This window comes from Labrus bergylta, chromosome 11, assembly GCF_963930695.1.
Source record: "Labrus bergylta chromosome 11, fLabBer1.1, whole genome shotgun sequence".
NCBI lineage: Eukaryota > Metazoa > Chordata > Actinopteri > Labriformes > Labridae > Labrus > Labrus bergylta.
Window position 1 is genome coordinate 15,525,552 of NC_089205.1, and position 23,271 is coordinate 15,548,822.

Here is a 23,271-nt window from a genome sequence, read left to right on the forward strand (position 1 = left end):
CTGCTGCATACATTCCGAAGCACTGGCCTTGTAAAACATTAAAAAGCTCTCTGGAAGATTGTGCGTCATTGTTTGCTACATTAGAGCTCAACGCTGTGCCAGCAGTGAGGGGAGAAACAAAGGTGATGAATGTAGGGAGAGTCACAGAGTCACACCTGGGTATTTAGAGCAGCATAGAAAAAACTTCACTTTGATGCTGCTGGTTCTTGCTTCTTAATCACTTGTTTAGACTCAGCTTAATGTACTGATTATGATAATTGGCTTCAAACGGGAAACTTTTTTATTTATTTAGTAGGAAATCCATCGCATTGAAAATCGGAGCTGTTTTCAGGTCATGGGGAGTTCTGTTGAATTCATAGCATTTAGTCACATGGCTGGCCATTGAACATTCTGTGGATCTGCAGCTCGAGCTTGTTCATTTACTATCTCTCCTCTGTTTCTCGATGGATGTTTATAGATATTGTGATAAAAAGGTACATTTGTGGTATTTGCGACCCTTTAGAGCAGTCACAACCAAGGCCGCCCATAAGAGGGAATAAAGGGGAGGGGCACAGTCACGTGAGGGAGGGCATTTTCCACCCTAACTTTAAGCAGCAATTTTATTTGACACCTAAATCCTCACCATCAATTCTTAAGGAGACACAAACACACATTTCATGCAAACTGTACCCTGTTTCAAAAGTTTATCCACCTGAGTGCTAGTTAGCTAAGATTAGCTAGTAATGTGACCTAAGGTTAGTATCAGGATCACCGTTAGCTGTCAAGGGCATGATGTTAGCTAAGCGGCAATAATACTTTGCTCAAGTTAGAACAATATTTCAAGGCAGGATTAGTAGAAGTTCGTTCTTCTGTTCCCTAAGGAGCAGCGGACCGCAGCATTAATCCACAATCTCCTCCTCTCTGGGTTTTCTTTCTTAGATGGAATTCTGTAAATTACAACGCGGGCACACACAAACATAATTAACCTTTGGTATGGCCAGTCTCTCTGCTTTCTCCGGCCCCTCCTCTGAGTCAGAGCAGGTGTGCGTGTCTGCAGGAAGGCGTGGCCGGTGGAGCGGTTGGAGGCTGATCTGGGTGCTGAGGAGGTTGCTGACGGCCTTCAGAGACGTGCAGGTGTTCGGGGGCAGTGAGGGGTCGGCCAGCAGGTCTGAGATCAAACCGTGGGCCTCACCCATCACCGCAATGTCCACGATCACACTGGTGCCAGAGGACTGTCGGGGGGGGGGGAAGCCAGAGAAAGATGGGAAGAGAAAGAGAATGTGATAAAGGTAATTTGTCTCGTCTTTTCTGATGTAATGCAATGATAGTAAAGTGAACAAACGTCACACCACACTGACGTAGGCCGCCTTTCAGTCTCTGTACCTGAAAGAGGAAGAGGATGTGTCTGTGTCAGTGTGTAGACTGTTTGTCTAAACCTGTCTTTATACTGAACACAAAATTGACAGTCCCAGAGTGAACAGAGTATAACATCCTCTCCGTTCTTGTACTGTGCATTCTGTCAAGAGCTTGCTCTAGTAATGTGACAGTCTAAAAATGTGACTGATTACCAAGCTAGCAAAAATGATGCTGTAATTTTCTACTGTTGTGGAGCAGACTGTGAGTCATAGAACATTTCCCCTGTCGACTGCTGATCAACAACTTAAAGACGAATGATAGAGGAAACCTGGAGGCACATGCAGCCACATTTCAAGTTAAAACATAGGTAATAAATGAATCGGCTACAGTCAAGATTAAAGCTAATGCTGACATTTAACTTCTGCCTCACAAACTTACTTTTTGATAGTCTGATAAAATGTTAATGGGTTCATTCGTTCAACAATTATTTATGCATTCCCCTCATACTCAATGATGTCGAGAGTTCATCAAAACAGTACAGTACATGTTCACAAACAGAATAAATGCCAGGAATGGCAACAACACAAATAGAAACGGTTACATTCAAAGGCGGAGTAGTTCAAAATCATTTTTAGTTTTAAAATGTCCCATAGGAACAAGTGTGTGAAGTTTAAATGTCTGTTGCAAAGTGATCCGGATGTGAACGCAGCATAGAAGCTAAAAGCAGTTTTACCGAAGGAGTTGTTCGCCCGAGGCTTTTGAGCATCAGAAAATAACTGGAACGTGTTAATTATGAGACTGGTAAATAAAGAAGTGATATATGTTGAAGGCTTAATAAATAAATTAAAAAACGGTGCCTGTTAGTTAGCAGTGCCCAGTCCAGTTTTTACAAACAAATGAAAAGCTGTGTGGAGTAACAGTCACCTGTAATGAACCTGAGGGCAGGGGGGATTCATGCGGTTTAAGGGGGTAAGCGTGGCTGCAAAGGCGATCTCACCATAATCAAAAACATGATCCGTTTTCGGCTGACCACTAGGAAATTAGATTTGGTTTCGTTAGAGGCGTCCATTTTCTTGATGTAATTTGCTGGCCGGTGTATCGATGTGGAATTCAAATGTACATTTTGTGATCTAGCCAGACACCAAAATATTTGTATTCTGAGACTCTTTCGATGTTGTGTCCTGTCAGAATGGTGATGCGCAAAACTCTGATCTGCAATGTCTCTGGCTCTAGAATATAACAATAATACAGTATTCTGTAAAAAAAGAAAATAAATTGCGTGCAGTATAGACAGCTAGCTAATGTTAATGCCAGCTAGCTAGAAGTAATGTTTACAGGCCAATGTTGGGGGGGGGGGGGGGGGCTTTGAGGTGGTTATATGCTGACATTAGCTGTAGCTAGAAGGTAATCAAAGATGTTGATTTAACTAAAAGTAGCAAAATGTCCATCCCGATTTTTAAACAGCCTGACAAAGTAAAACTTTAACCTTTATTTGGTTGCCTGTGTTTTAATGATTTGCAATCCCAGCACTATAAAAACAGATAGACAACAATAGCATTAAAACAGCACTCAACATGCCATCCAGTCCTGCCTAATTTTGAGCTTCCATCGATCAACATATTTATTGATGAACGCAAAGGGATCATCGTGTCAAAGGTCAACCATCTGTGCCTCAGTAATGGATTCCACAGATAATGTCAACGTATGCTAATCAGCTCCTCTTTAGCTTTTAATCAATTTACACCAGTCTGAAACCTTATCCCCAAACACACACACACACACACACACACACACTACACACGTATCTGTATACAGCAGCCTATACTGTATAAGTGCATGCATGGGAAAAAATTGCTTCTGTTCTAAGCCAAATCTTAGACTTAGTTTATTCAAAAAGCTTCTGACAAAGCAATCATGGAAAACAGTGCAACAGTAAAGAAAGTTTGCCGTAGAATTTCCTATTTCGAAGTATGGGAAAACTTTTTAAAATCAGAAAATAACTTATCTTTAAAGATATGACTTGTTTTTTTGCCACAGTTGAGCAACATATTTAGTTTATTCAGTTGTGTATTTCAAATGTATTTCATTTTATTTACTAACTTCTGAACTGAACATACGTTTTGTAATTTTGTTTTATAAAATGTAAAAATCTTTTTCAAAATGTAAATTTGTCTCAAGCTTTGTAAAAGTGTTTCACACTGTAATTTTGTTTTGCACTTCCCAGCCAACCTAGCATGCCAAGCAATAATCATTTATTCTCGATTATCTTGTTTTCATGATTGTGGGAAGTCGTACTTGAAATTGAAACTCAGTTAATTGCCCAGTCCTAATAATAATGATGACAAAATAATCAATTCTTGGATATACAGAAAATATACTTTTTGTTTGATAAACTCCCGTTTCAGCAAAATCCCTGTCTAATTCAAGAAACAAAACAATGAACAAATGAACTATGTTCTGAGCAAAAACATATAAACAAGTGAAAAATGAATGCCATAATTCAGTAAATAGAAGAAGAATTTTTGGAATCATTAAATCCAAAGAAAGAAGAAAGCAGCTGGGCCTACGTCAGGTACCAAGGTCAGAGTGTGGATAAAATACTTTTAATGGTAAAGTATGTCACATTAAGAAAATGACAAGAATTTGGGAGTGAATTCACTGGGCCTTTCTTGGGGAGTGGTAAAAAGAATTTTCAGCTTAACTGAAAGGTGATTAAATACATTAACATATATTACATAAAGATTTAATATGTAAAGATGTGATGAGTTAAGGGGATAAAACAAAAAAAAATGGAGGAAAGGACCAGCAAAAGAAAATGTTCTTCCTAAGACATGTTGAGGACGAATTAAAAAATGTTTATTACTTAAAATAAAAATAATCTGAATTGGAATTTTTGAAGAGTTTATGACGGAAATCCTGATCAGGTGAATCCAGACATCCAAAACTGGTCTTTGTTTTCCAAACATTAGTCTCATCTCTTCCTCCTGCATCCCTCCTCCTCCCAGTGTATGGACACATGAAGCGAATGGACTCACGTGATCGCCATGTCCGTGAGACTTCACTCTTCCATCTGCCTGCCCCCCCTGAGGCTATACTGTGCAAGGAAAACTGGCAGCAAACTCTGCTCTTACCACTCTGCTTGAATCTGTGCCTAACTTTTTCACTTGGGCTCTGATTTCATGCAGTGATTTTTTAAAAACCTGAGCTTGGGAGTTGGCTTGATTTACACTTTTTTTTTCCACCACTACTCACTCGTGCTTGTAGGTTAAATCAAAGATACAGCTTTTTCTCTTGCTCGTCTGTAGTAAAGCTCAATCCTCTGTGAAAAAAACTCTATTGGGCTGGGGGGACATTGAAAGCATCAAAAGCAGAACCAGCCTGCTGAATTGAACAAAGTGACAGATGATGCTCATAATCTGTTTTCTTAGTCAGATTGTATTAACTCTTCAAACATGTCAGAGATCAGCTGATGTGATGAGTAAATGCATCAAACAGATAGGAAGATAGTTTCCTGGAAGAGCGCGCGGTTGTGTGTGTTGGTGTGTGTGTGGGTAAGTGTGCATGTGTCACCTCAACCTGAACAAAACCCATTAGACCACTCCAGAGCTTTATGACATCCTGCTATTGTGACATTCAGCCATTACCTGGCAGTAATGGACTCTGGCTAGCTAATGTCAGGGAGATAAAGGGCGCTCGAATGTGTGTGTGTGTGTGTTTGTGTATGTGTGTTGCAGCTTTTTTTTTTGTATCATGCTTCCCTGTCAGTATATTCAGGATTTCTTAAACCAGCAACTCCATTCAGTCTGTAAGCATTCGAGCTGATGGAGTGCTACAGTACAGAGTGCTTCTTTGGTAGAGACAGCGCAAAAAGGAAAGGCGAGGGAGAAGGTTATCGATCCCTCCCAGCATAAAGGCCCACAGGAGACATCAGGGGGAGCGATGGTCAATGAGTAAATCAACAGTGAACACACACACACACACACACACACACACACACACACACACACACACACACACACACACACACACACACACACACACACACACACACAATGGGCATGCATGTACCAGGACTGCCCCTTACGATCAGTCTGTCAGGCTTTCAGGGTTACACAGAGCAAACTCTGGTCAGAATCAGCCTCAACAAATGCAGTGTAGTTAAGATGAATATTTGTGTATTTATGTGCATTTTTTTTATAATACAAATACAAATAGAAATGATGTATTTAAAACACTCGTCACATCATCAATGCAGAAAGGTACAGACCAATATCCAGTCAGAGTAGAGCTTGGTGCATTTAGGGTTATGGTCACTAAGGCTGTCAAATGATTACATTTTGTAACAGAGATGAGCCCTGATTATCAATAGTTAATATCGCATTTTTTAATCACATGTTTGAAATTCCATTATTGAGCTTTTTCAAAACAGATTTGTTATGCTTTGTTTTGTACTGTCCTAAGCAGGAAAAAAAAACACAACAATCAATCATTAAAACAACTTGTTAATAACTTTTGTAATGTGGACTAAATGACACAATCTTGGGCTGGGGATTTTTTAATGGAGGTCTGATGTGAACACATCCTGCTAAAACAACAGTTTCTTATTTAGCTTATTGAAATGTATGCTGAGGAGGTTTGACTAAAATGAAGCCAAATCTCAGGCAGCATGCTGCTTCAATAAAGCCTAACAACAAAATGACCTAATTATATTCCTGATAATAACGAGCATATTCAGATATATAAAATATTCGTATCCATTTCATTATCCATCATATAATCTTTCACTCGAATAATGGACGCAATGCAGAAGAGCCTACTGAAGGCGTCGATGTCCCCATTATTTGTTTTTCTTCTGAAGTTACGTCTGATCACATGAGTTTCTGTGAGATCTCATGTCTGTGAAATACTACTGCAGGTGTGTGGTCTCCGAATCATCTAGTGTGTGCGTTCGGAGGATTATAATGTTAAAAATCGATCAAAGTGTAAGTTGAAACTCTCCTTATTACAGTGGTTTCCCACGTTTTAAAGTTCATTTAAGAGATTTGTAAATTGTCCAGTGTGTAGCCAACTAAAGGGATCAGAAATCTTTTACAGCTTGAAATCCCTTTAATGAGATGGTTTCAAATCTAAATTGATTAAAATCAAATATAAAGGCATTACATTACATGCACTAAACTTAATATGAAGGTTGCCCTCCCTACATTTACCGTAAACAATTTGTTTTAATTTGAATTTGTGTGACTGAGCTTCTCGCACCACTATTCTCTTCAAGCACACATCTATAGCCTCTTTCACACAATCTGCTGTGCCTTGTGTGCAATGTTAATGTCACAGAGGCGTAATGGCAAGGCCAAGTCATTCCACCACAATGCCAAGCATCTGAGATAGTAACACAGGTAAAACAGCATCAGTGTAAAACGATGGAGGCTTCGTGCCTCTCGAGCCTCACAGAGCCGCTACACAATGTTAAATCACAACACTGGGACAACAATATTCCTCGTAGAAAGGTTCAATATGAATGCAGAAAGGTGCAGAGACGAAAAACCCCATTTTGACTGCTCAGGCAAAAAAAAAGAATGACACTGGCTGTTCCCCTTTCTCCTCCCTCATCGTATTTCTTATCTTCTTCTTTTCATATCTGCAGTTTTCCCCCCCCCCCCGCCGCCCCGCCCCCCCTGCCTCCACCCGTCTCCTGAGAGACAGTCAGAGGATCTGTAGGCAGATCAAGCATAAAGGCAGATGGTGAGTGGAGATATATAGAGGGAGATAAAGAGTGACAGAGAGACAGAGCGAGAGAATGAGAGGAGATGAGTCCACAGGCAGGCCGTGGTTAGTCAAGTGAAAAAGAGAAACCGCTCATTCTAGCAAGGCCAGCTGAGCTCCGACAGAGCCTAACCTATGACGACTGGAAATATAGGACAATACAGTGTCTTCTGCCCACTGTTTCTCCACTACTGAAATGTTTCAAATCTATAGAACGGGCTTCATCAGCAGGAGTAGCAAACAGAAGGATGCTTGAGGCCAAGTTCAGGTTAGAGCTGGAGGAGTTTTCCAAAAAAGTTGCAATATTTCAGAGAAAAAGTGTGCCATGTTTGCAAGGCTGTTAATATAACACATTTAGAGATTGATTTGGTAATGATGATAAGATAAGCATGTGTTTTCAAAGATGAACATACCACCTGAGATGTTTTTTTTTTTTAAAGCCTTGTCTAAGTTGACAATGTGCAAAACTGACAGAAAATCAATAGCTATGAATCTGATTTTTCTTTAGAACTGATTTGCGGGAAAAATGAAAACAAACATCATTGTGTTTGAATGAGATAAGAGCCCATATTTATCATAAAGAAGACATGCTGCTTCCTCCAAAACAACACTCATCTGAGAACAATAGTGACACACGAGAGGCTTCTACATCACGCTCTCACATGCGTAATTGACCTAAAAACTGGGCTGTATCAGGAAGCTTAATTTAGACATTGCTTCAAGTTGTCCCATTTAAACCTTCTCATCATTACTAATTAAATTGCTTTCCTCCTTCTGCCCACATGCATGTGCACACCCAGACACGTTCAGGCAAACGGCACATAGAGCAGCATACACTCTTAAGCACAAGTTAAACCAGTACCCAACCTGTTTAGGGAGATGTGTGTTGTCCTGGTGGCGTCCCATGATGCTCGCTGAGTGCCTCCTCTGCATCATTCAGTTTGAAAACAAACCAATCTTGCTATCTAGATTCCCTTGGATGTGATTCAATAGAGTTCTCCCTTTTTTTCCCCCCTTCCTATAACTCTATAATCAGTAATAAGAGTCTCAATCCAACTGGCATTTGAATAATGTATCCCAGTAACAAGTCCTCGCCCTCTCCTCTCCTCTGCTCTCCTCCTCTCTGCTGCTCTACTCTCCTCCTCTCCCTCCCTCTGTCCTCTCACCCGCCCCTGACTCTCTATCTGCCAATTGCAAATGTTCCCCAAGAAGACCTACAGCATGCACGCAGAAATCACTTCTATTGAAAATACCTGGTTGCCTGGAGACACGGGGACAAAGATCAAAGCCGGTCGTCTGTGAACCATAAAATAGTTGTACGGTGTTCGTTGGCCACAGCGATACTAACGCCCACAACTTGTCAGGTGTTTCCTGTGATAGAAGGTGATGCCTGACATCCAAGCAGCGAGTAATGTGTGTTATCGGAGCAGGGCTTTCTCCGTCAGGAAACTGAGGAACTTATTGATTCATTAAAGGTAGATCAGGATGGAGGGTTAGTACATGGCTAAAGCTGTGACTGCATGTACAGGTGGATGTGAATATGTCTGGTGAAAAATCATGCTGGCTTTAAAATGCCTGAATCTTTTGGTGGATAAATAATAATTGATGACAGAATTCCTCAAACATAAACAAATAGACATACATGTTAATGTCTTTCTTTCGAAACCATTACATGCTTATGCCATGCCATTGAATTTGCAGAAAAGGGAAAGTGTGACTCGTGCACCAAGCAGCATCTTGTGCATCAGCTCGATAACACCACCTGTTATTGGGATTAAAAATACTTCATTTTGAACCCCACTAAAAAAGACAGCACCAACCGAACCATCTGGTAGCAAAGAGAGGTAATGAAAGCCATGAGAGGGGACAGACAGGCCGGCTTGAAATTGATGAAAAGCTGAACAAGACTTTCTTAAACTGCTTTTGGATTCTGTTTTTTATATTTTTCTAACCATCCTGAGTGCCTGGACCAGGATTATTTATACTGATGTTTTTTTTGGTCTTAAATTTTCCAACACTTTTTTTGAGAATTATTTTATTGAAATCCTGATTGCTGGAATGTTAGCACAACATTTCCAGGGTGTCATCCCACAGTTTGAGAACCACTGAGCTCGGATAATGTGATAAATGACTTCATATGTTTACATTCAGTCCCTGACACCAGTTATGTTGTTCATGTTGCTGATACGGTTGGGAATAACATCGGATTTAGCAAATTTTGTTTGCTAGTTAAGCTTCGGATAAAGTATTACAACAATTTAAGTGACTGTAGCTGCTAGGAAGTAACATTTAAAACAAAAAGTCATCATTTGAACTCAACAATCACAATTAAAATGTGTTTTAAAATCTCATGATGTTTGTTAAATCAATCCATAATAATTAATATTCACTAAAATTACATAATTGTGTAAAAAAGACCCTAACCAATTACGCACTTACTTCCCACTTAGTAACAAGTTTCAGCTACTTAAGATTATTTACTAAAAAGGTATTGGGTCAAAATTGACAGCAAGAAATCTGAAAATGTGAAACTGTAATTTAACGATTTGAAATGTACTTGAATATGTCTCAGTACTCGGTCAAACATTATTCAGCTTAAATGAAAAAAAAGTGATACACACACAATGATGATTGCACTGACCTGGGATCTGCTCAGAGCTCTCTTGTAGTCCCATTCTTGCTGGCACATCATCTGAAGATAAGAACATACAAAACACAATCTTATGTCAGAGATAGGTCCACTTTTAACAGAAATATCCCAGCACAGAATGTCTTTCCCTTCTTCTGTCCCTCCTCCCATCAAACGCAATCTCTCTCTGTCATCGCATCAAAAAAATAAAAGAAGAGCAGATGCTGCCGATGAAGAAGGAGAAGAAAAGAATAAGTCCTTCTAGATGCTGCAGGGCAGATCTACATACAGCTCACATCACCGCCCCCTACTATCATTTCCACTTTTGTTTAGTGAGAGAAACCTGTTATTCAGTTTCATGGACATACCATGAGTTTCTGAGTGTCTTCCCTTAAATTAAAACACTTACCATTGGCATCTTTAACACGGCAAGGTTAACACATTTCAGTCTCACTCTGCACCGGACACACAAAGATGTTAGAGATGATATAGATAAGTTGGCCGTGAAGGGCATACCATAAATCACATGTAGGTTCAATTAACATGGAATGTGATATGAATATGTGCAGTGACCTACATTGCATGTTAAGAACAGCTTCTCTAGGGGAGGATAAAGGTGAACCACAAATGACTTGATGAGGAACTACAAACTTGTGCCCAACTGATATGGACCAATCAAAGACATTTATTTGTATCTGCATATGTTTTCTAATAGGCACTGATATCATTTCAAAAAGCCCACATCAGCTCGGCTTTAATAAAATTAGCTGTGTGTGAAAAAGTTGAGCAATTTTCACTTCAGTGTTTATGACTTTTTTACATGTAAAAAGAGAGGGGTCCACACTCGTGACAGCAGGTTAATTTGGAAGCAATGGGACTTCAGTTCGGGTCCTCAGGATGCTCTTATCTGTTGCATCCCCGTTGTGAGATCAGGACAGATAGAGTGAGTTTGCTTTTGCATAAAAAATAAAGTCTGTCATTGCAGTGCTGTTTAAAAAAAAACACACAACATTAATTATTTCGGTTCCTTGCCTCACAGGGCCTGTCAGCACAACTAAACACAACAGTTGACACAATAAACACCGGCATTTGACCTTGTTAAGATTTCTGTCGCTAGACTTATAAGCATGTCTGAATGTGTGTGCACTGTTTTCATTTGTATAGGTAAAATTCACAACAACAGAAGTCATGTTACTTTACACATAAAGCGTTTCCGAACCAAAGTTATTACAGACCCAGATCCACAACAATGTCAACAAGGAGAAACTTCCCTTTAATAGGCGGAACCTTTGAGCAGAACCAGACTCTTTGGTGGGCAGCCATCATGCCGTCACCGGTATGAGAATATTTATTGTAGTAACTTATAAATCTTTTAAACATCCAGCATATCAAATTCAAACTCCTAATTATCACCTATAAAGCCCTCCATATCCTGCAGTGTTTCCCCTACTATTGTATTAGGGAAAGAAGTCATTTAAGGATACCTTTCCGATAGAAAAGGACAGCTGCCATTAAAAGTAACTCATGAACACCAAGATTCCTTCAAGTGTTTGTGTCGGTGTGTGTGTGTGTGTGTGTGTGTGTGTGTGTGTGTGTGTCTCCCCCCCCCCCCCCCCACCCACCCCCCTCAAAGCTGTAAACCTAGGGGAAACACTGACCTGGCGCACCCCCTACCCACTGAGCTCCTCCATCGGCTGACACAAACCTCCTGCCCCCCCCCCAACCACTAACAAACTCTGTTCTCATCCTCCTTCTCACTGTTTCCTTTTGTTGTTATTCTTTGTTGTGCGTCTTTGAGTACTCAAAAAAGCGCTATAACAGTCTAATCTGTTTTTTCTGATTTCTTTAAGTAGAAAACTTGGTAAGAGTATCTGTTCATTCCACATCATGCTACAGGGCTTCATTCATCATCATGGTTGCTTTTATCTAATTACACTCAAAACTTCTTCGCTGTACTGGAAGAAAAATTAATTACTGCAACATTTTTGGGTGGTAGCAGAAAATAAATGATACATTTGATACATTACAAGTGAGTGTGTGTGTGTGTGTGTTGCTTCTGTGTACTGCCCTTGCTGTCACAGTGTGTAGAGACTGATATATAAAATGGCATAAAATGAGCTGACCTGACAGTGCAACTGTCATCCGCTGAAGATGACTTTGCATCTTGAATGACGGATGAGATAATCTGCCTAATACAGCCGATTCATGTTTTATGTGAGCGTCTCGGGATGGGAGGGAGGTTGTTCGGAAGAATAAAAAGCACTGAGATGCTGAATCACACTGAACTCCATGATCAAGTCAAATATTCATACTTGATCTTGAAATGTTGTGTAAACAAGTCGAGAATGAACCATTCTATAAAAAAAATAATGATGTAGAGTCCCTTTTATTCTGCCACCATCTATGCCCAAATTTCAGCTTCAACTAGCCAGTCCTTTTAATCCCCCTCTGTGCTCCACTGTCCCTTGACAGTCTCCATTATTACACTTGTCATGTCAAGACTATGAGAGCCTGGGAAATCACTCAGGCCCAATGTGTTTCTGAGCCAACGTCATTTTCACAGCTCCATCATTCAGTCTTCAACATAGTGCTGGTAATTTCACTCGTGCATTTTTATGCATTTTTAAAACGGAGCCAGGAGAAGCTTCAGTTTTGATACATTTACTGGAGTGTACGGACAGTGGACCTTATCGCTCCCTGACTCTTAGCCCAACGTCGGGATCTTATGTCATGAAAACTTTCATTTTGAACCCTGTAAGGATGTCACTTAGACATACATAGTGAACGTTTAAAAGGCGATAAAAAAAATGACATCTCTGTAACATTCAGTATCGACTTCTACAGGAATGCCTTATATGATTCGGATTGAACGTTTTTGTGACGTCTTTCTTGGACGTTAAAAAAACGTTTAAAAAAGACGTCACAAAAACATTCATTCTGAATCATAAGAAGGTGTCCTTTAGACGTCTGTAATTGTCTTTGAAAAGACGTCTGAAGATGACGTCATGAAAACTTTCAACCCTGTAAGGATGTCACTTGAACATCAATAGTCGGGATCTGACGTCAATAGTGAACGTTTAAAAGATGATAAATAACGACGCCACTTTAACGTTCAGTATTGACGTCTACAGGACTGCATTAAATGGTTCGGATTGAACGATTTTGTGACATCTTTCTTGGACGTTAAAAAGACGTTTAAAAAAGACGTCATAACAAGACATGAACCCCCTTCACACTGCAGAGGGAGCTCTTTTTGTTGACATGGACAGTGCTGGTGTCAGGGTTTTTGTGGTATACAGAAGTTAGATTTGATCCCTGGGACACTGGGTTATATCCAGACATTTAACATAAATAAAAACCTTAAATCAGAAAGGCTTAAAAATACTATCATGATTTTATAAATATGTACTGTTTTGTCCTTTTTTTGGAAGGAAGTAAACTGAATGCGGTTAGCAATTTGTATCACACGTATGACTCAAGCAGCAGAAATTTGAACATCTTTTTTGTATTTGCTTCATGCAAGAAATATTTAAAATTCAAAGGAGGCTGAATGCCAGCTAGCTGTGGACAAAAAGAAGACTGCATTTTAAAATTAGACAACAGGACACAAAAAGAAAAACACTATAATATGACCGAGCACATTGTGTTTGCTTGGTCACATAACAAACTACATCATCATCAGTGACAAATCATCTTTTGTCCGAGAGGGAAATTACTGATCAGGTACCCCAAATCAATTAAAAATCAAATACATTATACTTTCTTTTTTTCAATTATGAATGAGTTATGTTGATAACGACAGTTACTAAGTTCAAATCCAGTGCTGCATGCCCTTTTTTTCAATCTCATTATAGTAACATGATAAATCCAGAACCAAATGTTCCAGTGTTGTGACCCACTTCTTATTTTTTTAAAACAACAACCTTGAAGCTAAAAATGAAATTACAAATGTCTGACAGCACTCAAGGCCAAGACAAAACAACTTTGTTTTATCCATTGACAAATGCTACTTTAATCCAACACAAGAACAACACAGAAGTACAATGTATCTATGTGTCCTTTTAGCAGTGTATCTGTGTGTAACTATGTATGTTATGATGCACTACAACAAAGCCATCGAAGGGCTAAAGGGATAAAGATCAGCCACACACACACACACACACACACACACACACATGCACACGCACTCTAGCACACACACAGAGGCTCAAGCACAGCCAAGTGCACACACATGCAGAAACGTGTGTGGCTCTTCTCTGTTTGTCACGACTCAGACACTCCAGTTCTGAAGAACCATACCAGGCCAGACCAAATCCCCCACCGGCCAGCAAATGTTCTTACTAGATCCCGGCTGAGCCAGGAAAAGAGAAATAACCCAAATATGGAGAGAGAGAGAGAGAGAGAGAGAGAGAGAGAGAGGGAGAGAGATGAACACAAATAGAATATTAGAGAACAAGAATGTACAAAAGATAAAGGGATCTGATGACAGGGCTACTTATTTACTTTGAGAAGGGCCAGGTTCTTACTTTAAATAAGTAAAACCCCAAAAATTAAACACAAAGTTACAAAATAAAATTATTTATTATTTAAATCCCCTTTGCTTAAACGACCTAGGTATTTTCTCTTAACGGCTACATTTTCAGTTTGAGAGTAATGCTTCTTATTCAAAGATTTTTTTTTTTAATGACTAAAGTGAAAACAACTGGAATAAAGCTTAATATAAAAAACAATAAATCTGAATATAAAAAAATATAAAGCTGAATATAAAAACCTGAGATGGTATTTTACATGCAACCACACCTCTGATCTTTTAAGTAGTGAAAGACATGCCTGAGTCTGTATTAAGAGAGCCCTCGAAAACAACTTTCAGAATTTCATTATGACACATACAACATCCCATATTTGATTAATTTTAAATGCAATTGACTTATTCCCACAGCATGAAAGTGTTTTATTCATGTTATCAAATGTATTTTCTTAATAATTCGCTTTCAAAATGTATTCAATTTAATGTACATATAGGTGCATTATACAACAATTATTAACCAATATAACACGATGCTACTTGGAGGAACAACCTTTTATGTAATCTTATCTAAAAGGGATACTTCACCCGTTGAAACATGAATCTGTATTGACATTGGGTCATACATGTAGTAGAAATGTGAAATACATTTTGAAGTTGGTTTCTTCTTGACCGAAAAAAAAGGCAGAAAGTGTCTTTTTGGCTCATGTGGATGAAAGACAACAACTCCCAGAATGCACAGCACTGCAGGCCACTCCCACTGAAGCTAGGGTGCTCTATTTACAGACATTTACTACAACACATAAGGCCGTTTCCTCATCTGATTCCGAAATTTCTTCCAGAAGGAATTGGCATCTTGGAAATTCCTGGCAGTTCTATGTCTGTGTCCATAGGCAAACAGTGAGAGCACCGACACCACCAGTCCACCCCAGCTCGAGCCGGCCCGGGCTCCTCGTCCTCACAGCAGCCGCAGCAGCCGAGGCAGAAGACATGCCTGTCGGCAGCTGCAGCCTCTTCGCTATATTGTGGCTCGTAGAGATAGCCACGAACATCCGATTCAAGCTTCAAAATCTCCTTCTTCCATATCAGTTTGGAGTTGAAACATACTTTCATCATACTTTCGTTCTTCTCAACTTTCTCCACAAAGCCTGTTAGCATAGCTTCCAAGCGAGACGGCGGACGTTGAGTTTTGATTCTGGGAGTGAGGTCCCAACCACAGATCTGCAATAGGTCTGTAGCTTAAGTGGGTCCCCCCCTCCCCCCATGGCCGGTTTGAAAACATGAGGAACTAGCAATGTAGTTTCACCCCCTCTAACCAAAGCAGCCTCCGATGACGCAAAATGACAGTTTTTGTGTCATCAGAGGCTCCTTTTCAGACATGAAATACAGAGCTTTCCCGTCTCAGGGGAAAATGAGGGCGGAATGCACGACCATTCAAAAATACTACCAGGTCTCTAATGATACAAAGCTTCATGCAAATGGGTGAAGTATCCCTTTAAACAAATCATGCTTCTTTAATTCAACTTTTTACAACATGTCAATAAACAAGACTTCTGTAATATTTCTTATGGTGCTGTTAAAGCGGAGACTTTAAGTTGTGCTAAAGCACGTGACTGACTCACATTGACCCCAAGAATCACAGTTTATCCACTAAACAGATAAACTTGCAAGAGGATTTGGCAAAGATGACTGTGAATGCATGGTTGGCCTCTGTGTGTGAGAGAGAGAGAGTGGGAGAGAAATGGGACTCCTGGGCCGGATAATGATGATTCACCCACACACAGACACTCAAATTAGACATGCACTCATCACCGTCATCACTCCAAACCATGTTAGTGCCGCTCACTGACGCTAATTGTTTCCAATCAGTGTATCAGGGGTGCTGTCGATTCACCATGAAACCAGACCACACCAGCAATTGCTTATTGATCTCATTACATGCTAACGTCACACTGTCAGGCAAGTTTTTGTGTCTGCGTGCACGTGGGATGGACTGACACATTTAGCCGGGGCTCTAAAACCAAACCTAACCTTTCAACTTTTTAGAACAAAGGACGGTTTGAGCATGTGATCAATACAAAACATATTAACTCAAAGTCAATTGTTTAACAAGGATAAGAGTTTGCAACTATGCTAACAAATATGGGGCACAGCTTTACCTAAGTGCTAATACGCTCGAAGATAATGCTTACAAATTCAATGCACCGCAGTCAATGAACTGATCAGACACCAGGATTTATCAACTCATGAGGCATTCACCTGGTTGCAAGCAGCGGCGATTCTAGAGTATGGTGGGGACCTAGGCAAAAATCCACTGGGGGGCCCTCTCTCCTAAAGAGAGTAAAGATTAATAATTTAACTTCATTTTTCCTTGTTGTCATTGACAAACTTTGGTTTTCACAGCAATAATGCAGATGTGGCCCAATTAGGGAGGTTTCCTACTGTCATTAAAAACTTTGCACATTTTGGGCCACTGTTTTAATTTAAGTTTGTGATCCCTCAGGGGCCCCCATACTGGTTCGGGGCCCCAAGCAGCGCCTCTGATTGCAAGTGAATTATCGTCAGAATCGAGTGATGTCTGACCAATAATAGACCTACATTTTTTTTTTTATCTCATTGGCTTTTGAGGTATACACAGCATAATGGCACACAGTCATTACTCCGATATTGAATTCAAAATCTATATTGAAAGGAAAAATGGTATCAAAACATCTCCAGTGTTTATCTAAGTTTAGAGTTAGCATGCTAACATACACAGCACCAAACACCGTGTGAAGAAGCTACCTGGAATATTATCCTTTGTGTTTGTTTTATAGGGAAGTGTTTTAACTCGCAGATGGCTAATGCCTATATAATATGCCAAAGTGTACAAAAGATAAAGATGATATGGTTTTATCTTAGGTAGGTCCATGAAAAAAAGAAAGCTTAATCGTATATTATGAATAACCAGTTTAAGTTTCTCCAAAGTCACTGGCTCTCCAGAAATTATATTAAGATATGTTTTTTAAAAAGTGCAATAAGTTAAAGTACAGAGAGTTTAGGGGAAGACGACCTTTAAAAACCTTCTCTGGATGGTACATATGCTGTATGTGCAAAATGGAAAATTAGTTAATGCAAAGATAAAATGTAAAATCAAAAATATGTCATCATTTCACTGATTCCCTGTTGCTGTTTTTTCTCCTGACTGAATAGATTGTGCTGATGGCAACTACCAACATAGCCTCTGGCAAATATGTGCATGAGTGTATTTGTGTGTTTCACAGCAGAGTTGCATGACTAAGCCTTTGCATGAACTGTCAAATAAATGGATTCATGCCTCTGTCAGCAAGTTTAAATTTGTGTATCTGATCCTCGTAATGTCCTCTTCATGATGCCCCATAAACAATTCAAGAAACGGTGCTTTAGTATTGGTCTGTTAATGCTTAGTATAAGTGCATCCTTGGTAATGAGACTTACCACATTTTAAGATGTAAAAAGTGGCATTTCTTAAATAAACACTTGAGTATATCATACTTCACAAATGATAGTATTTCCATCACAATGGGACTCAACATCTGACAAAAAATACATTATTGTGTGCAAGAAAAGCAGCTACAGCAGCTCTACACAAAATGTTTTGTGGTGATTCAGTTCAGCACAGGCAGTCACATCATTAGAACATAAAAAGTACTGTATTTTGTTAGAACGAGAAAAGCCTCTTTAATATGAAACGTGAAAATATCGTGTTAAAGCTTGAAAAAACAAATCTTGCTATAACGTGAGCTAGTGCAGTCAGAGGGTTTATGGTGAAGTAGGAGGCAGACTCATGATTCTGTGTTCATGGTCCCATGAGGACATTTATTGACAGGTGCCTCACTGCACACAGACAACTCAATTTAAAGGGGCATACCTCCCCAATCACCAGCATTTGGCTCTTACCGTCCTCCCTACAGGGTTGGGTACACAAAAAACAGGAAGAAAATACAGACACAGAGCCAGTTTGGTAATCAAATTTCCCATAGTATATGAATGCATCACAGCATGCTCTATTCAACGAGAAAAGATCAAATATAAAGGAAATACACATCCACACTGTCAGCAGCTTTGTTTGGTATTTTCTAACCTTATTATGTTGTTCTTGTTGAACAAAAGGAGTTTTTGCCTGTCTTGGTTAGTTAACCAAATATCAGCTCAAGACAATGCTGACTTAAGACACACCTCCCTTCCCCTACTGTCAATGTGAACACAGCCCCAAGATCAACACGTCCTGAAGAAGTTTGACTTCAATCTCTTTTTAGAGAGCTGTTACTCCACAATATATTTATATAGGGTATTTGACGCCTGTCTTTTTTAATATAAAATATCATTATGTTATTTGTAATATCAAATCATTTAAAGCCTATCCGTATTTTATCTATTTCATCCCAGTCATGTAAAATACTACTCAATGGGGGCTCAGCTGGAAGAGAAAGCGCCACGTGAACAGACATTAGTCCTAGAAGTCAAAGGTTCCGCTCCCAATCTTGACACTCTTTGGTGCATGTCTCTGCTCTCTCTCTCTCTCCATTTCCTGTCTATCTTCAACTGTCTTGTCCAATTAAAGACTAAAGCCTCCAAAATGATCTAAGGAAAAAAAAAGGAACTGAAGTAAATCGATACCTGTAGTGGGTGACTTAATAAATAACATAGAATGTATAAACACATCAATGTCACACTAATGAAAATAGTTTAAACAAAATCAGTGTGCATTCATCCTCTTGCACCAACTACTTCACTGAATAAACTGCATCACACGCAAGTTGGCCCTCATGCATAAAACTCAGTTGAAGCACACACACATTTTTCCCAAGTCTTCCTCTCTCTCGCTCCTCCCCAACCCCCTCCCTCAAAGGCTCTCTGAAGCCAAGTGGAGGGTCTTTCCTTTTTCGCTGTTGTACTCGTATAAGGCCACTGACGCCAGCTTGTCATTCTCTACTCCTATTACTGAGAGGGGAGTGCGTCACAGCCCCATAACCCACTCCTCTCTGTCAGATCTCTGCTCCTGCTGATTGACACTGACGTTGGCGGGCGTTAGCATTTCAAGCTGCGTCTTGTGGGAACACTGTTGGCATCCGGACACTGGTCTTCCATTTAGAGCTGCATACATAAAGACTTAAATCCCATTTTGTGTCAGTATTTTGCTCTTTCGTTTTTCACCTCCAACATCTTTAGACTTTTTAAAACAAAAATGAAAAACAGATATTTGTGGGTAACAAGACAGGCATCTGTCATAAATTTGAGTTGCGAACATTTCACCTTTAAGCTATCGTATGTTTTGATGTGTGCCATCATAATCACATAAATTCAGACATCATCATAGCCTGGATGAATGTGGAAGAAGTGAGTTCCACCAGTCTTAATGGATTAAATGATAAAAGAAGAGAACCAAAACCACTGCAAAAAGCAAAAAATATATTCCTTGTAAAGTTTACCTTTAAGTCTCCATGGATGTAGTGTCACTTTACTATAGAGTACCTTAAGATATGCAATTACTTCTGCCTTTTTTCTTTGACATTTTCTTCTATGTAAGGTTACTTTTAACAAAGATTGCCTGGAAGTTTGGGATGAACATGTGCATTCCTTGGCTGCTCCAAATAAAGATCATGTTGGGTCAGTCTTCATAAAATAAATGTATTGCAATCAAAGTCATGCATAAGAAAGTTCTGATCAGAAGAGTTGGGGTTAAGCAAGGTGGCCGACTGATACATTTATAGTCCTAACTGTGAAGAGTCCATTCACAAGTGCGCTACTGTCAAGTAATGTTAGTGACTGTGACACAGTTTTTTAGTTCATGTGGCTGATGGTCAACTGGTCAATTTTTCTCTTTTTCTGGCTATTGTCATTGCCAAAGTCTAAAGCCTTGTTCACACTTGGACAAAACTCCTGAAGAACTCCTGAAGTTTTCCGGAGCATTGCTGTATATGTGAACGCAAACAGCCACATTTTTCACTCCGGCGTCCTCTGGAGCCAGTCCCCTAGCGGAGAGTCCGAGAGAGCTGATGTGAGAATGCTGCAGGATATAATCAGGAGAATTCACCTAGAGTGAGTAGGGGGCTGGTGCTGTTTTTTCCCCCCGTTGATCGGTTCACGACCACAGACTAAACAGCTGCTTGATGTTTTCTGTTCGCCAGTATGTTCCTCACCTCTCTTTTGTTGATATCGCTGTTCTGTCGAACTGCACATAGCGTTGAAATGAAGGCAAATATTCTCAGCGTTGTATGGCAAACTCTGAGCTTCCTCTTCCAGACAACAGTAAGACAGGGATAGTCTCCCGATGTGACGTGATCAGAAGAATTTCAGGGGCAGTCCTCCTGAAATTCTCTGGAAATGATCAGGAGGGCATATGTGAAAACAGCTTAACTAATGTGTCAATCCAACTAGCCATGCTGCTAGCACAGGCAGCAGGCATTTTGGTTGAGGTTTTAAATACAAGAGATGCAATTAAGATCTTTAACTAACATTTCATGCATTCTCCAAATTCTGTGTCAGTGAACTATATTCAAAATAAACTTGAATATATTCAGATTGCCAATCTGAATATAAACAAATATGCAGTTAAGGCTCACTGTATGGAAAATTGCCTGGATTACTTAAAGGGCCGGCACCACCCCAAAGGTGTTTTCAATCACTGTCATTAATTAAACATCTGTGCCGTTAAGGGAGGTATTAACAGAGCTGAATCAGTAATGACTCGTGTAAACTGTCTCCCACTTATTAGAGTGAGGAAGCTAACGGAGTGAGGAATCTGTCAGTCAAGAACAACTCTATACTGAATCTGTCTGTTAATTACTGTTAAAATATGAGACAAAAAACAGACTTACTTTTTATTTTAGGCCTAATGCTGTTTGCAAAAACCCACAGCAACCATCTGGGTTCATTATGCTGTATAGAATGTTATACACAAAAGCTTTGAATGTCACTGGTATGTGTGTGTGTACCTCTTTTGTGTAAAAGGTCAACACTTCAAGGGACGAAAACAAAAAGTGAGTAGGAAACTTGAATGAGACCATGTCCATAGAAAAAAAAAAACATATCTTCTGTGGGGTTTTGTCTTCAGGCTAGATCGCAGACACTGAGCCTATTTAACACCAGAGCAACTTCATTCAATAAGGAATTGCTTATTGAATTCCCTTTTGAATGAGAATGGACATAGAGGTGGAAATGGACAGAAGAAGGAGGAAGATAGCGAGAGATGTTGCAGCAAAAAAAAAAAAAAAAAAAACTGAATGAAAAAAGGGAACACGTTGACATTAGCAAAAGCTGCATCAGGCAGAACCCAACCAGCCACACACACACGTGTTTGTGTGTGTGTATGTGTGTGAGAGAGAGGGAGAGAGAGAAAGAGAGAGGAGAGAGAGAGAGGGGCTATGTGTGCCTATGTGTGCATCATCCTGTGTACACATCACAGCCCAAGGCCAACTCCTTCGTCTGCTCCTCAGATGAGAACCGAGCGCTCACTTTGTGCTGCTTTAGCTCAGCTCTGAGAAAACAAGAGGCCATTTATAGAATGAATCCAATTATTTCTAAATACTGGAACTTGACCTGGAATAAACTCTGAGCTTTCATACCTGGTTAAACTGTTCTGGAAGATCATTCATAATCAAGCGCAGTTCATTGAAAGAAATTAAACAAATAATTTATGCTTGAGTATCAATTTGATGAGACAGTGTAATGTACCATCTAGGCATTCCTTCACTAACATTAAAACTAACAAACATAATCATTACAGAAACCACACTGCAATGTAAACATCGACGAAGTGGGGCAAACGCAATGAAGTAGGGCATTTTAGGACGACCGTGGTACACCACACAAACATCTTACAGCTGAAAAACAAATCAAATCTAATAACAAGCAACGAGTGCCTGCAAGTGTTCGAATGTGAGATTGTCAATGTCCCTCCCCAAGTGTTCACATGACCCTGTTTTCCCTCAGTCCTAGTTTCTCCTCACTTGCGTTTCCTTTACCCTATGTTCCTTCAGCCTATGTCTCTTCTCCTCCCTACCTGTCGTCTTCCCTATCCTTACCTCTGTTCAGTCTTTATGTCCCTATGTTTCCTCATCATGTGTTCCCTCAGCCCTATATCCATCCCTAAGTCTCCCCCCCCCTAAAAACAAAACAAAAACAAAAACGAACAAACACACATTCCCTGAATTGTGTTCCCCAAAGCCTTGTTCCATGTATTGTTCTTTTTCACAGTATCACAATCTCAAGCTAATGTGGTGGTTTCCTTTAATACATCCATGAGATCAGAGCAAACCTAAACAGCCAGCTAATTTGGAATATGTTGTATGGTACCAAATTTCCAAAAAGTAAACTAACAAAAAAAATGGGATTCAAGTTGTAGCTAAAAGTATAACTTACATGCCAGAATTAGATCAGTAGAGGAAAAAAAAATAAGGAAACTATACATAGAACACATATCATTTTTAATGTACCTATATGCTTTGTCTTTCTATGATGCTGGTTCTTTCCTCTTCTGTGTCTTCTTTGCTTCAAACACTTCATTTGTGTCTCTGGCACATTTTCATGTCAGTGTTAAATTCATTAATTTAGGAATATGTAGAATGCTAATGTAGACACAGAGCATCACTTATAACCATAGTAACGCACTCATGTGTGCACATTGTGATAGGAAATAAAATGAGATGTTGTACCACTGATGGCTAAGCTAAATCAGGCCAGCATCCATAGAATAATGATACTATCACAGATTTTTATTCTGTATATAATTACCAAGGTCCAGACCATTAGACAGATCCAGAAAGTATACCTTAGCTGGTAATGACTTTTGTTTCAAAGATATAGAGAAATGAAGCACCCATCACAACCTGCTCAGGGTCATTAGCTACATGCTAACAGCAAATAAGCATGACAAAGATTGCCCTGTGCTTTTCTTTCATAATCTGCATTTTGAGCGTGATGTGAACTCAAACAAGCTTCCTCATGGATAGATTGGAAAACACAATAATTCTTCTTAAACTTCAGCTTGGACCTCTAA

At 39.6% G+C, this 23,271-nt stretch overlaps 1 protein-coding gene across 1 annotated transcript in view; it reads right to left on the reverse strand.

Annotated features, from left to right (window-relative positions):
- The window catches only part of LOC109988485 (cGMP-inhibited 3',5'-cyclic phosphodiesterase 3A-like), a 58,349-nt gene that overhangs the window by 19,421 nt on the left and 15,657 nt on the right, over positions 1 to 23,271 (reverse strand). The window contains exons 2-3 of the mRNA XM_065960406.1: positions 9,722 to 9,790; positions 966 to 1,211 (exon numbers count right to left, since the gene is read on the reverse strand). Of these exons, the coding sequence (XP_065816478.1) occupies positions 966 to 1,211; positions 9,722 to 9,790 (315 nt within the window). The remainder of the gene's footprint in view (positions 1 to 965; positions 1,212 to 9,721; positions 9,791 to 23,271) is intronic.